Source organism: Ptychodera flava, chromosome 12 (genome assembly GCF_041260155.1).
Source record: "Ptychodera flava strain L36383 chromosome 12, AS_Pfla_20210202, whole genome shotgun sequence".
Taxonomy (NCBI): domain Eukaryota; kingdom Metazoa; phylum Hemichordata; class Enteropneusta; family Ptychoderidae; genus Ptychodera; species Ptychodera flava.
The window spans coordinates 7,522,659-7,536,721 of NC_091939.1; the positions used below are offsets into that span (position 1 = coordinate 7,522,659).

Sequence of the window (14,063 nt, forward strand, 5' to 3'; positions counted from 1 at the left end):
GAATGCACCTCGGCAACAGTTATTCAGACTTTTCTACCACTTGTGGAGGTTCATTTTAAAGCTGATTATTTATAAAATCTTTTCAGCGTTTTTGTTGGTCGAAAATCGAAAATTTTATTTTTCTCCATACAGTTAAACCAGAATTGGCGGTCAGTTGATCACTGAGGGCGCTTGTCTCTCAGACTTGCGGTATACGGTATACGTAAGTACATAAGAAAACACCTAGGTGCAAAAATAAAGACACAACACCAACTTAATGTGGTAAATTATTGACATTTAATGTATTTTTTATATCTTAGCAAATACTTGAAAGAGATCTCTACAAATTTCAATTCAAGGAAAACGTAAGTGTCACATTAAACACCTGAAGAAATTTCCCAATGTACAGCAATTTTTGTATAAAGTTCCTCTTTCTGATAGGTATATCACTTGCAACTTTACAATGTAACAAATCTGTCGAATTATACATTTTAGAAGTCTACACAGACCATATATGACATTGTTCACGCACCAGTTAGGCAAGGAAGGTCTTAAAAAATGGGGACTTGTTCTGTCCAGCATATGCAAAGTCCCAATCTGTATGAATTACCGAACATTACAGAGACGTGAGGGCAGTCAGTGTAAGTAAAAAGCTTACAATATCTACCTGACCTTTTTACGAAAAGAAAGGATAGCATTGCAACTTTGAAACTACAGTTGTTTTACAATTTACACAATATCCCAGCACGAGCTGCTTCAATAAAAGGACACAGGAGTTGAATTTCACTACATCAACAATCTGAGAGTCAAAAATCTGTGGTGCAGTATATTCCCTAACAAGACACTACTGTCTGTTCAGAAAGAAGCTATGGAACTTGAAAAAAATACATCACTTTGAAAAGCACTATCACCACAAATTAACAAAGTAATTATGTTCACAGTATACAAGTACTACACAATGCGCCCCATCTTTTTCCTTATTCATTACTTTCTTCATATGGAAATTACCGTCACTGACGAGGCGACTTAAAAATACTTTTTTAAACGATGAAAGAAAGGTTGAAAAAAGTATAAGTGGACTAATAGTAACAAGAAATCTAGTACAAAGGACAGCTGCTTTCAAAAGAAGGACACCGCCATGTGAGAACAAAAGTTTTTTTTGTGCATGCTCGGACTTGATACACGAAAGCAGAAATTAACAAATATCAATGTTCTCAAATCTCCAGACTCATTTAATCTACAGATGTTCAAGTTCAAGGTCTTGCTAGGTGCTGACATCAGATATATGAAAGATCATGAGTAATACAAAGAAAAGTTACATCTTAGGTCAAAGGTCATGAATGACAAGGGTCAAAGTTGACAAATCTCACATAGATTGGTCCCTTCATATTGTAAATAACCGACCACTAACACAAGCTTCTCAATAATATTTTTTGAGTCCCTGACTGGGAAACACTCTTTGAGATTTGGTTTGTGAAAACAACGATGGATAGAAAGGACAACAGGCAGCTGGCTTCGAAGGATGAAAATGCTGGAATGCATAGTAAATAACTTTGGAAAAGATCAAAAATTTACAGAAGAGATCAAGTGATGATTTTAATTATCATAACGAACACATCCAAACTGGGTAGATATCAATAATAGAGCCCATCTAAAGGTGAAAATAACATGAATAATCAACACATGATGTTCTTCTTTTTCACCTCAAAAAACGATTTTTGCAGATATATACAGCCATCACCGTAGCAACATACAAAATATAAAGAAAGAAGAAAAGTGGAATGGCAAAAAATTACAAATTTTGCAATTATTTACAAATGTCATAGATTTTTTATGAGTATTCTAATCAGCTGATTTACTCTCCATTTTCATGGAACCTAAACTCTACAATAAAAATTCTTGCAGGTTTTTGTTCATGAGGCTACGTACAATGTCTTGAAAACGAAAGGATGCACAGCATGTAACGAGTACAGCATTCACCCTGTCAATGACAACAAACCAAGAAATTATCAACATATCTATCCACATAGTTAGCTGACTTACCAGCGAGTAAATCAACTCATGACAAACAATATTTCCAACACTTTTAATTCTCAGTCATGTGGAATATCGCAAATTTACACTTATAGTGCTTTTGAATCATTATAAACATTGGAATGTTGCATTTCTTGTATACTGGAATGAGCTTTAGCGCTTGCACACACACAAACCACTGTAAATAGACTGTTGAAATCCAAGTTCAAATATAGAACATACTCAAGTACAGTTGAAACTTAGCATGGAATATGCTATATGACATTCTTTGAAATTAGAATCCATTACACAGTCTTAGCTAACACTGCCACACATCCACTCATCCTATACAATATACATTTCTAACTCGGTTCGAAGAAGAAGGAGAAAAAAAATAAATTTTTTGCTTTCTCTTGAATCCCGCCACCACCTACAAGTAACTACTGATTAACTGATGTCTCTAGATTCAAATGAACAAAGAACAAGGTAAGTCACCCACTGTGGGGGTTTCAGCATTTGGTGTCTGAACGTTGCCGTCTACTTATGGCAAATTCATCAACCATTTTTTTTGTATGTGAAGTCCTACTGATATAGAAAGAAAAGCTTACTGATAAAATTTGATTTTCAAGAAAAGACTGCTTTGCCACAGTTTCTAAAACTTGTAGCTAGGCAGTTACAACATTGCATTTGTGTACAATCACTTGATCCTTAACAGAGCCATGCCCTGGACAATATTGCTAAAAATACTCATCAATATAAGAACATCCATTGGCAAACTTCTGTGATCATAATAGCATTTAACACCTAGTGGTGGCACCCCCTGGACAGAGAAATACAATGATGCCTTACTGCAATAACTTTTGTGCTTTGACTGTGGCACCCCCTGGTACAAAGTAAGTACTATCCCTACCGACGATAACACTATACGTTACTGTGGCCTCTTGACTACAGCTACCAGGAAATTACAACTTCCTACTAATAGATTAGTGTTCATGGTACAAAGTGCAACAACATCAAAGTACAGGTGTCATCTGATCGATTTATACAAAAAAGATTTTCATATTCGTGGTTGCAAGACTGAAGGCACCGAACCTCTGAGTAATTTCGCTTTTAAAGAAAGAAGACAACCATATATGGCACTCCATGGTTTATGACATGTTTGAACTCTGACCTCTACTATACTAAACATCTCTTTGTTGTATAATTCATGATTTTTTTGGGGGGAGAGTAGTCAGCCCATAAATGTTAGCATCGTTCATTAGTCGCTGTACTAGTTATTCCCTTTGTATATCTGTGGATCTCTTTTCATTCGTACCATTTTCATATCAAGAGTAGCAAAACTGGGCAGCAGGCACAAAAGGTGCTGTGTTTCAAACAACAGTCCATTACTCTTAACAAAACCTTAACAAAAATACACTTTAATTACACTTTAATTAGCTTTAATTTCTGAAATGCCTGGACATCATTTTTTTCAAATTATTTAGAAAATCATAGAAAAATAGTGTGAAATTTTTGTTAAGATTAAGTAGGCACAACACCAGCTGTATCATCATTTGAGATTTATCAGTCAAGTTTGTGATTCACAAGAGAGCTAAAAAAAATTAGCATTATATTTTGTTTGTTTGCACATCATTATAAACCACGGGCCTCTTTTCACAGTAAGCGGTGGACATATCTTGCATAGTATCATGGACCAGAAATAAAGTGCTGGCTCAAGAATTGAGAAAGTCTTTTCAGGACCACCATGGGACAGTGGCCTGACAATCCACTTTAATATGTTACTCAACTTTCTGACGACTGTTGAATTAACTGTTTTTGTGTTTGCATTAATATGCAGGAAACTTACTGACTCAAATACAGATATCTTGACACAGCATACCGATACGTTTCATTAACTTTTTTCTCTGATTTGCGTTTGATTGACAATGCAATCTGTGTAAGTAAATCAAATACTCCCTCTCTGTGAAAACCCACAGCAGACCTTGATGTATTCACTGAAACACGCAAAAAACATCCCTCTGTCAATAAATTATAATCCATCACGCAAAAAGAGTGAAAGACATTGCAGTACAATGTCTTGCCTCATAACATCTCTTGGGAATGGCTACAAAACTGACACGGCAAAATTTCTACTTTTATTGAACACAAGTCCAACTTTCTGTACTCAAATTTTCATTGAATACAAATTCAAATCTGTATTCAATCTTTTCTATTAAAATGAATCGTTTTGGAATAATCATTAAAACTATGGAGTTATGTTGAAGTGAAATTTTTAGACAAAATTTTGATGGCAAAAATACCACAACAACATCAAAATTTTGTTACACTAATAAAATGTACTGAAAGACTTCTAGCACATAAACACAACCTGAAGTAAGGACAGATGCTTCTTAAGTACTTGAAAAGCCGACGTTTTGAACAAAATCACTTTTACTACCTGTCTCATTTGACAAACTCTTGTTTCTGTTACAAATTTTGTTTTATAAAAGGTGAAGCATTCAGCGTATTAGCCTGATTTAAACAAAGGTCAGAGTGCACATCAAGGTCAGAGGTCAAACCTCCCACTACAAAAACTGTAAGAAACATCACTTCTGGATGTTGGAACAAAAGTGTTTCTTTGTTCGTGGTGTTTGATCGCTACTTGGTAACAGTTATTTTTGATGAAGTACAAAATTAGCAAAATAAATGTCACGTAATAAATCTTGAGCTGCGGGCACAAAAACAAAGATGTTCAATTTTGTTCAATATAGCAAAGATATCATCTTAGAAGATATGAACTAAATGGCACTTATGTGAACTTGATCAAACTATGTCCAGTGTGATTTCTTATCATGGAAAATCATCACCTAAAGATACTTCTTTATCTAGGGACAAGTTTTTCAAGCCAAATATTGCAAGTTGAATAGAATTTTACAAGTGTAAAAAGAAGCCCTGCCTATAATGGACATATTTTGCTTTCCCAATGTCCCCTTCATATAAATGTTTGACTTTTGTTTTGCATGAAATGTTGGTGTACTTTTTAAAAGCCATTTAATATTTTTGGAGATTTTGTTCTCATTCTCTTTAGCTAGACTCTGAATCCAAAATATTTTTGGGGAAATCATCATTTAAAACTACAGTATTTTCACCTGTGTCTCTATAGATGTCAGGGCAAAGTCACTTGTGATTTCAACGATATCAAACTCAGTGCCTGAATTCAGTTTTCTTCTTTTTGGTGAATTTGTTTGATAAGATGTTTATATCTCAACAGATTTTCAATTGCAGGATATAAAACTGAGTGGATGAGGCAGCTACCTCTTGTGCAACACACTGTGGTTGCAATGGTAAATATACACATAACAAAAATGTTTAAAAATATATTTGATTCTCGGCTACTATCTTATTATACAACACTGTAAGTTTTATGTGTTCTTCTTTCTTTAAATCTTCTGAGATAAAATTTCTGGAGGTTCACATTTCTTTTGATCGCAGTCCGCTTAGCACCACACCACGTTTGATGACTCTTTGATTCAGATCCGATATTTCTCTTTCGCTTCAAACCAACTCTCCAGTACTGTCAGCTCCCACTACTTTTTCAAATTCTGAAAAAAGAAATCGGTAGTAACATAATCAGTGGAAAACTCCATTTTCAAATGAATCTTCATTGTGGTACATGAACCTCTATTAATTTGTCATACAAACAGTACATCACTATGGATAGCCATAGATGACTGTGACACCTGAAATGTATTAAATACTCAGTATGCAAATTAACCATGTGACGAGTGTTGACCAATCAGCAAGAGCTATCACCGTATGTCTTTTGCTCAATTCTGCTTTAACTAAATCAGAAAACTGAAAAAAAAGTTAAAAGAGATACAGGAGGATTGCTCATTAAAGTTACAGGTTTGTTTTTCAGCCTGTTTTTCTTGGACACTGACCAAATCGATGAATAAATTCACCTAGGAAAGTCTCCTTGAGTAGAATTTTAAATTTCAGGGTTTCTTTGGTATGCATGTTAGAACAGTTGAACCCCTATGTAAAAATATTCCTCTAGAAATTTGCATGTTATGACAACAAAGAATTGGGTGATAGGCTACTCTCCCTGTTAGATTATCTTGGTATCTGCTTTTTAAACACAGGTGGGTTCACCAGTAAGCTGTATTTTTGTTTGAAAGAGTTGTCTAACAACTTGTATCCTTCTGTATCACCTCAGGATATAAGCACTGACATCAATTGCGTCATATACAGCAATGGTAACATATCAAATCTGTGCTGCTGATCTTTTCAGTTTCCAATGGTCCCTTTATAATAAAACTACGGGACTGGCTTGTACATTTACTGGCTGGATTTCTTGCTCTGATCCCATATGACAAAACGATCTGTTTCCCATCAAACCCGTATTTGCAGTAGACTTTGGTTTCCTGATATTGATACATAATCAGCTCCTTATTAACATTCCAAAAGTACTCAGCAAAGATGACATACTCATATGACACACATGTACTAGCACACGACGTACACGTCAAGGATATATCTACCTCCATGGCAACCTTTTACAAAATAGTTTCCCACTTATTTTACCAAATTGTTTTCAATGGGATGTCAAATGCATCTGTTGAGAATCTTAGAAAATACTTTGTCTGGATCAGAGTAACTCATACAGGGAGAATTGAGAATTGTATATTTAAGTGATAAACCACCCTGGTAACAGGTGTACCATGAGATTTTGAACAGTTCATAAGTGATAGCAGGTGCATGCACAGTAAACTGGTCAAACCAGTGGGGTATACTATTTACTTGTTAGTTTATTGTTACTACATTATAACAGTATGAAAGTTTGGTGTCAAATGATCCAAAGGGATTTTACCTCTGAGAGCTCATGCGTGTTTGAACATTCCAGTTGTACTATATTGCAAATATATCACTGTCATTTTCAAGCCTTGACCAATAATATCACTGTATATTTGCCACCAACATATTGATAAAACAATGTGTGGTATGTTTGAGTGACACAGCATATCTAATTTACTAGGTACTTTAATTATTTATAATTACAGAAGTGAATCTGTTGGTCCACTTACGATATTCAAAATGTTGATATTCATTCATTCATTCATATGTCATGTTTTGCTGTTATTAAACATTCCTTGGTAACCAGAAAATATGTGCTAAAAAAGGACACACAAGGGGAATACTGGGGTATTCCTTAGAATCATAAAACTGGTCAGATGAAAAGCTGTTTTGGCAGAATCTTGACTGCCAATGAAAATCACACAAACCAGCAAAAAGAACTTGCACACTTCCTGCTGGAAACTAAACGGTACACAGTTGTCATTGTTCTATTAATTGCATGTATGGAAGTGTCTGGATTTCTCCGAGACTGAAAGATCCGTCACTCGAGGGCGCTCTCTACGCTTGCGTCTCAAGCGTCCTCGAGTGACGGATCTTTCCGTCTAGATTTCTCCTATTTCTCACTGGTTTTGTCAAGGCAGCATGTCTTGGGGACAGATACTCGGACTCAAAAATGTTTACTATACTTTTTTTATCTACCACTTTTGGGGGCTCATTTTGAAGCTCATGAACTAAACAAAATTTTCACTGTCTTATTTCTGTGAAAATCAAAAATTTAATTTTTTCCATAGAGTTACCAAAGAGAAGGCAGCCATTTTGAAACTCAAAAATTGGCAAATTTAAGGTAATTTGTTTCTCTGGTAACAAAGTTTGCACAATGACCCCTGATATTTATTCTTGATTTTGAGTAAAGATTGTGTGAAAGTTTCATTGAGTAAAGTTGAGCAAAAGTTTTTCACTTTCAAGGCACATACTACCTTAAGTCATATCTGTATGATTAGCCAAGAATTCAACAACTTGACCTGGCAACTAACTGTCATACAAACTGTACGCCTCTAAAAGTTCCTTCTAAACAATTATTAAAACGGCAAGGTTTCAGCAGGAAAAACATTTGAAGCTTCCCATGAAGATGGTTAAAACTAAGCAGTATGACACGTGATTTATGAAGATATGATTTTTTATCCTTTTCCCCGGTGTTACCACAAAATTCAAGTGTGTCTGAGGCATACTCACATTCGATCTGAAACACAACCACACACTGAAATCCTATAAATCCTTACCACAGAACTTCGTCACAACAACACGACACATCACGTCAAAACCATGTACGGGTAGTGAATAAAAATACCTGCTAATCTTCTATTTCTAGCAAACTGAATTTCTTTCATCCAGTCTGGAGACTTAACAGTTTCTGTGTCCCTTGGACTTGTCACAGGTGCTAATCCTAAAATTCATCAAGTTTATTCATGGTGTCAGTACAGTAGACAGACACACGTACACACGACTACAACAACACTGGGCAAAGCGGCGGAGCTGGTGTGCCGACTTTCCGTGAGCCGAAAAATGAGCGATGTTTCGGGAATGGAAGGGGAACTATCTGACACAGATACATGACACTTATGAGTGGGTTGTAAAGTATGAGCAGGTTTACGACGCCGGCGGCAGATTTTGTGAGGTGGCATGATGGTTTTTAGTATGATTACGTACTGCAGAGCCTACATCTACAACACTACACAAACAGGTACATGTAAGTTCAGCCTTCAGTCTACAGACTAGTCCAGTAACTGCCTTGTATTGGTATTATTTGTTTAGTTCACGCACATTACATGCACATTTACATACAAGTACACTTACAGCCATACACATATGCCAGTACACAGAAATATTGACAGATAAAAAGTATAAAGCAAATAGCTAAAAACAAAATTATTCCTTAGTTTACAGAAATGTACCGGTACATAGGTGTATCTACATATATGTATGTCTTCAGACCATACATGTAATTCAAGTGTACAGTACATACGCATCAGCAACACAGTAGAAGATACTCATACAAGTGGTAGACATCTAATCATACTGTACTCTGACTGACAGGTATACTACTTTGGACAAATTCACACACGATTTAAACATTTCCCGTAGATAAACGTTCACATGCATTTAGAGGCACATGCATTTTTGCCACGTTTTCACATTCACAGACTTTCAACACACAATGTTCATTGATATGCGCAATGTCTGCAGCCATGAATTATTCTGTCAGAAATTATGTGTGCATCGCTGCTACACTGCCCGCGACAATGACTTACAAAATTTGAAAATTTGGATAAACATTGGGGTATGCAAACTCTTGTGAGAATTTTGAAAGGTATGTCAAATCAAATTCAAATCTGAAAGGAATCAGAAACAATCTGTTCAACGTTACATCAAATAATTCTGCGTCTACGAAAACACAAGATACAGGAATTCAACCAAGAATCTGCATCAGTTCATGAGAAGATATTTTGTAAGCCATTTCCAGCAAGTTGTACAAACTCAAGCAACAAAATTTCTACCACTGTAAAACTTTTAAACAAATAAATATACATCTTCTTTGTTAGTGATACAACCACAGCAAAACAGGTAAACTAAATCTATCATATGGTATGGAATACATGTTAATAAAAAAAATTAAAACCAAAATAAACTTAAACCTACGTCTAGGGAGAGTTCTTCCTATGTTTGCATGCAAAAAATACACATGCGGGATTATGGATGAACTGATGGTTCTAAAAGTGCAGGGTGCAATATAAAGCTTGAATTTTTTTTTGGAAACTAAACCCCTATGTTTCAATTCTAATGCCGATGGTTGTACTAGGGGTGGGTTTTAGCTATGACGAGAGGTCGTTGTCTGCAGGCTGATGCATGTATGTATTGCAAATATGTTTGCACAGCCATTGGTGTGGAAAGCTGTCTCGTTCCAGTGTCATTGCTGAAACCAACTGTTGAATGATAATGAAGCAACTTAATACATATCGTAAACATTAAACAAAGCAACAAGTTGAGAACATTGTAATCATAGTGAAACCTACCTGCATGCAAATACATTACAATCAGTATATATGATAATGATATTCAGTAAAATTTTGGCAATGTTTGGACGGAACAAAGTGATATTCTATAGGAACACATTTCCTGAAACACATTCACATATTATCAGGAGAGATATTCATTGCTGAAGTTTACAACACCTTATTGTTGTCATGGTAGAACAATTTATTGTTATTCAATTTCAAAATGTAGAAACCTACATAACTTTTGCTTTTGGGGTATGAACTTTCAGAGTAAAACTTCTGATAACATTTATGAATTCATATTGCTGAATTTTATTGGAATTTTACTGTGAAATTAATTTTCTTAAAATTTATTTCTGAAATGATTCCATGCAAGGTACAATATCGAGTGATTGGATCGATTTCATTTTTCAGGATGTGTGTCCATTTCAGTGAGAATTGTCCATTGCCAATGGTCAATACTGCATTTGTATCAGCTGGAATGATGATGAAACCACAGCATATCAAATGAATGCTGGCAACTCATCTAAACATGGGAATAAACATGCAATAAAAAGCAAAAAGCTTGAGATACATCTACCATGCGACAATAAAATGCAGTTTACACTTACAATAAGTACAATCTGACTTACTTGAATCGGAGGCAGTTCTTGTTTTGACAGTTCTGGGAGACCACTGTATTTTGCTGTCAGACGATGATGTCTTTACGTTGGTATTGTCTGTGGGTAGTTGTGTTTCTTTGAGAACATCAGACTTGCGTCGTCTTTCAAGGAGTTCCTTTTTCCACTGTGGTATATTGGCATCTGGTTCCTTTGTAGGCTGTGACAATCAAAAAAATATCAAAGATTTTAGTTGGTCTTTGTAAAACTTGATATTCTATATATTGTTTAGTGTTATCGGTTCATTAGTTTTCCAGTCAGAGATCATGGACAGAAGTGTGTTACTGCTAGATTTGATCTGTTGCAATAGCCTTGCAAAGTTGTATGACAGGAGTAAGCTAAGAGTTGTGCTGATACGTTTCTATATGTACAAGAGCTTGTTAGCCTGGGAGTACATTTACAATAATGGCCATAATGCACTTAAAGTACTTTTTCTCCAAAATACTTAGAAATGGGGGGATTTTGCATCTGATTCATACTGACCAGGTCTTAGAGATTTGATGCACACACAACATTTAAATTGAGAAAATGTTATATGCAATGTACTGTGATGTGACAAGCAAGAAATGCACTTTTATGTTGTTGAATATGTCACTGGGTTTGGAAAATGTATCTTCAAAACTTTCTGAAGAACATTTGATGACCAGTATATCAACTGGCTTTACATGTACACATAGCAGTTCACAGACCATTGTATGCACAACATTCAAAAATTCATAACAATGTGTTGTCACACAAAAACAAAATTTTCAAAGCAAGAGAGGATGACATACACTTGGAGTGCCTTCAACACTTCCCAAACTCTGCCTCTGTTTCCGTCTCTTGGCTGCCTCTATCTTCCACGCTGGTTCAGTTGGCGACGTCTCCACCTTCTCCTCTTCTATATACTTCTTCAGACTGCTCTCTTTGGCTGATTTCCTCCTAGCTGCTAGGTCTAGCTGCCACTGTGGCAGAGTTGTCACCATAGGTGATGGTGAATCCTTTGGTGGCGGTGGTACGACCAGTGGTTTCTTTTTGCCTGCATGGAAAACATCAACATAATACTTGTACTTTGGTAGAATTGAAGGTTGTGTTTTCAAAGAGACATCGTCAACTCTGAAACCACTTTGTGTTTCTGTTTTTACTCAGTTTTCCGGCACAAATGACTGACTTTGCCAAGATGAAAGGCACTTAGAGGCCATTGGTCAAACATCAAGACAAATGTGGAAATGTAATCTATTTGTTATTCAGCTGACTTCACCTCTCCCTGCTAAATGAAATCATGGTAAAGCTATAATAATGTACCAGTCTTATGGCAATTTCCACGTACTGAACACAGTCAAATTAAAACATTCTATCCCCAAATGAAGAAATTATTACAATTTGCATTCACCAGTTCTTTTTAATGGGTTTTTCAAAGATTTGTCTTTGAAAAGGTTCAATATCTAGCAACAAAACCATGAAACCAAAATTTTGGAGAATGGATTGCAAAGGTCAATACTATGGTTCACAGTCAGGTTTGTTTACTAAACATAACTGCACACACGCAGCATTGCTCACTGCTGTTATAACACGGATAAAATATGTCAGTATTGCATGCGTGGCTGTCGTTGCAGCTTGTAGTCTAAGCCATAAATATATTCACTGTCACACTGGCAGTCGCCTACTTAGATGTATTTTCGTCATTCTTCTCGTGTAATTTTCAAAAGCGTAATCTAAAAATACGAACACATATTTTTGCATATTAATAAGAAAACAATGACACCATTTGTGAACAACCCTATTCGGCTGAGTCATGGATGAGGTGATATTTTCACTTGGACTGACCTGGTGTTTCTGCTTCCTGTCTCCTCTTTGCTAGTTCTTGTTTCCACTGAGGCACAGAGGATGGTGACTGGCTGTCTTCCTTGGGTCGTGGTGACACCTTTGGTTTTTGCCTGTTCACGGTTGAAATTTTTCATTGTGAGATGGTCTCAATCTCAAAAAATCTCAAAAAGGTTGAAAGTGCTACAAGACTGATTTTTCACATCACTAAAAACAGTGGCACACTCTCTCCTGAGAACAGAAGACCCAGAAATTACAAGGCAAATACCTATTAGCTTTTATTTTTTTGCCATTTTTGTTTTTGATGTCAACTACAATTTCTTATTCTACTCTCCAAAGCACGGTTAGATACGCATTTTTAAGCTTGTCACCTCTGCCTGTATATGTGTAGACTGCATTGCCATTATTGACAGATGGATTCTGGTCTGTTGTAGAATTCACATGGAAACAATACATGCATTTTACACTTACTGACGCTGTGTTGACAAGTTACGTAGTTTGCAGTTTAACATGCTTTGTTGAGTAGAATAGAACTTGCGATTGAGTAAAAGACAAATACGGAGAAAAAAAAATCATCAAAAGTTCAAGCTAATAGCCCTTTAAAGGGATACAATCATTGGAACTGCACTCACAGGTCGTATGGGACCCATACGACCAATGTAAACACTGTATCCAAGGTACGATGGTGATTGATGAAAGTTAAAACATGTCTGACATAATCTACATTGTATAATTTAAATGTTGCAGCTATGATGATGAGGTGCACCTTGAGATCATGCACGAAAGTCATTGTTTGTAAACAAGAAACTTACACAGGCACAGTTCCGATGATTGTTTCCCTTTACTGTATGGTCAAACATTAATTGCGCATGAAATGAATGATGATTACTGTTATCACAATGAAATTTATGGGTCAATCCATTGACTCTCAAGTTTGGGCAAACGGTGTATGGTAAGCTTGCCAATTTGTTATAGACCTCAGCTGAAGATCTGTTGCTTGAGGGTGCTCTTTGCACTGCACATTTTTTACAAGGAGTGCAAACAGCGCCCTCAAGCAACAGCTCTTGGATGGGTCAATCCATTGACTCTCAAGTTTGGGCAAACGGTGTATGGTAAGCTTGCCAATTTGTTATAGACCTGAAGATCTGTTGCTTGAGGGTGCTCTTTGCACTGCACATTTTTTACAAGGAGTGCAAACAGCGCCCTCAAGCAACAGCTCTTCCGGCCAACACTTACGGTATTGGTGGCAGTTTTTTCTTAGTCTTGGTTTCCATGGCCCATGCAGGTGTCTTCTCATCGTTTTCTTTATCATATCTGGGACTCACTTCTCCGTTGCTGGCCTTGGTTTCATCTTTCAAGTCTTGAGAAGCTTTTGCTGCCTTCTGCCTGGCCTTTACTTCTTGCAACCATGCAGGTCCTTCATTAGTCTCGCTGCTCGCTGCTGCTGTCGATGCACTGTCTATCTTTTCAAGAGGTTTCAAGGCGGAACCTTCCGGCACTTTCTGTTTGTAAATTCATACTTGGCATCAATCAACTGTGATACTATGCACTATATACCTTTTTACATCATGTCAAATTTCGTGTCAAATTTTGCTGTTCTATTTAACATATATATTTTTACTTGTTGCTGAATAGTGCATGACTTTCACAGAAGGGGAATTACAGCTAGTCTTGTATTGAGTAACCACACTTGAACACTGACTCCTGCAAATTTTATCATCAA

The 14,063-nt window shown here is 36.3% G+C and overlaps 1 protein-coding gene across 9 annotated transcripts in view; it reads right to left on the minus strand.

Annotated features, from left to right (window-relative positions):
- Positions 1-257: 257 nt before the first annotated feature.
- Positions 258-14,063, minus strand: part of LOC139144861 (uncharacterized) — a 50,657-nt gene continuing 36,851 nt past the window's right edge. For 7 of the 9 annotated variants that reach the window (XM_070715674.1, XM_070715673.1, XM_070715671.1 and 4 more), the window contains 7 exons: positions 13,577-13,842; positions 12,344-12,453; positions 11,311-11,555; positions 10,511-10,697; positions 9,523-9,540; positions 8,174-8,269; positions 258-5,573 (listed from right to left, as the gene is read on the minus strand). In XM_070715674.1, coding sequence (XP_070571775.1) covers positions 5,527-5,573; positions 8,174-8,269; positions 9,523-9,540; positions 10,511-10,697; positions 11,311-11,555; positions 12,344-12,453; positions 13,577-13,842 — 969 coding nt within the window. In that variant the 3' untranslated portion in view covers positions 258-5,526. The remainder of the gene's footprint in view (positions 5,574-8,173; positions 8,270-9,522; positions 9,541-10,510; positions 10,698-11,310; positions 11,556-12,343; positions 12,454-13,576; positions 13,843-14,063) is intronic. The other 2 variants (XM_070715666.1, XM_070715667.1) reach the window with 2 other exon arrangements.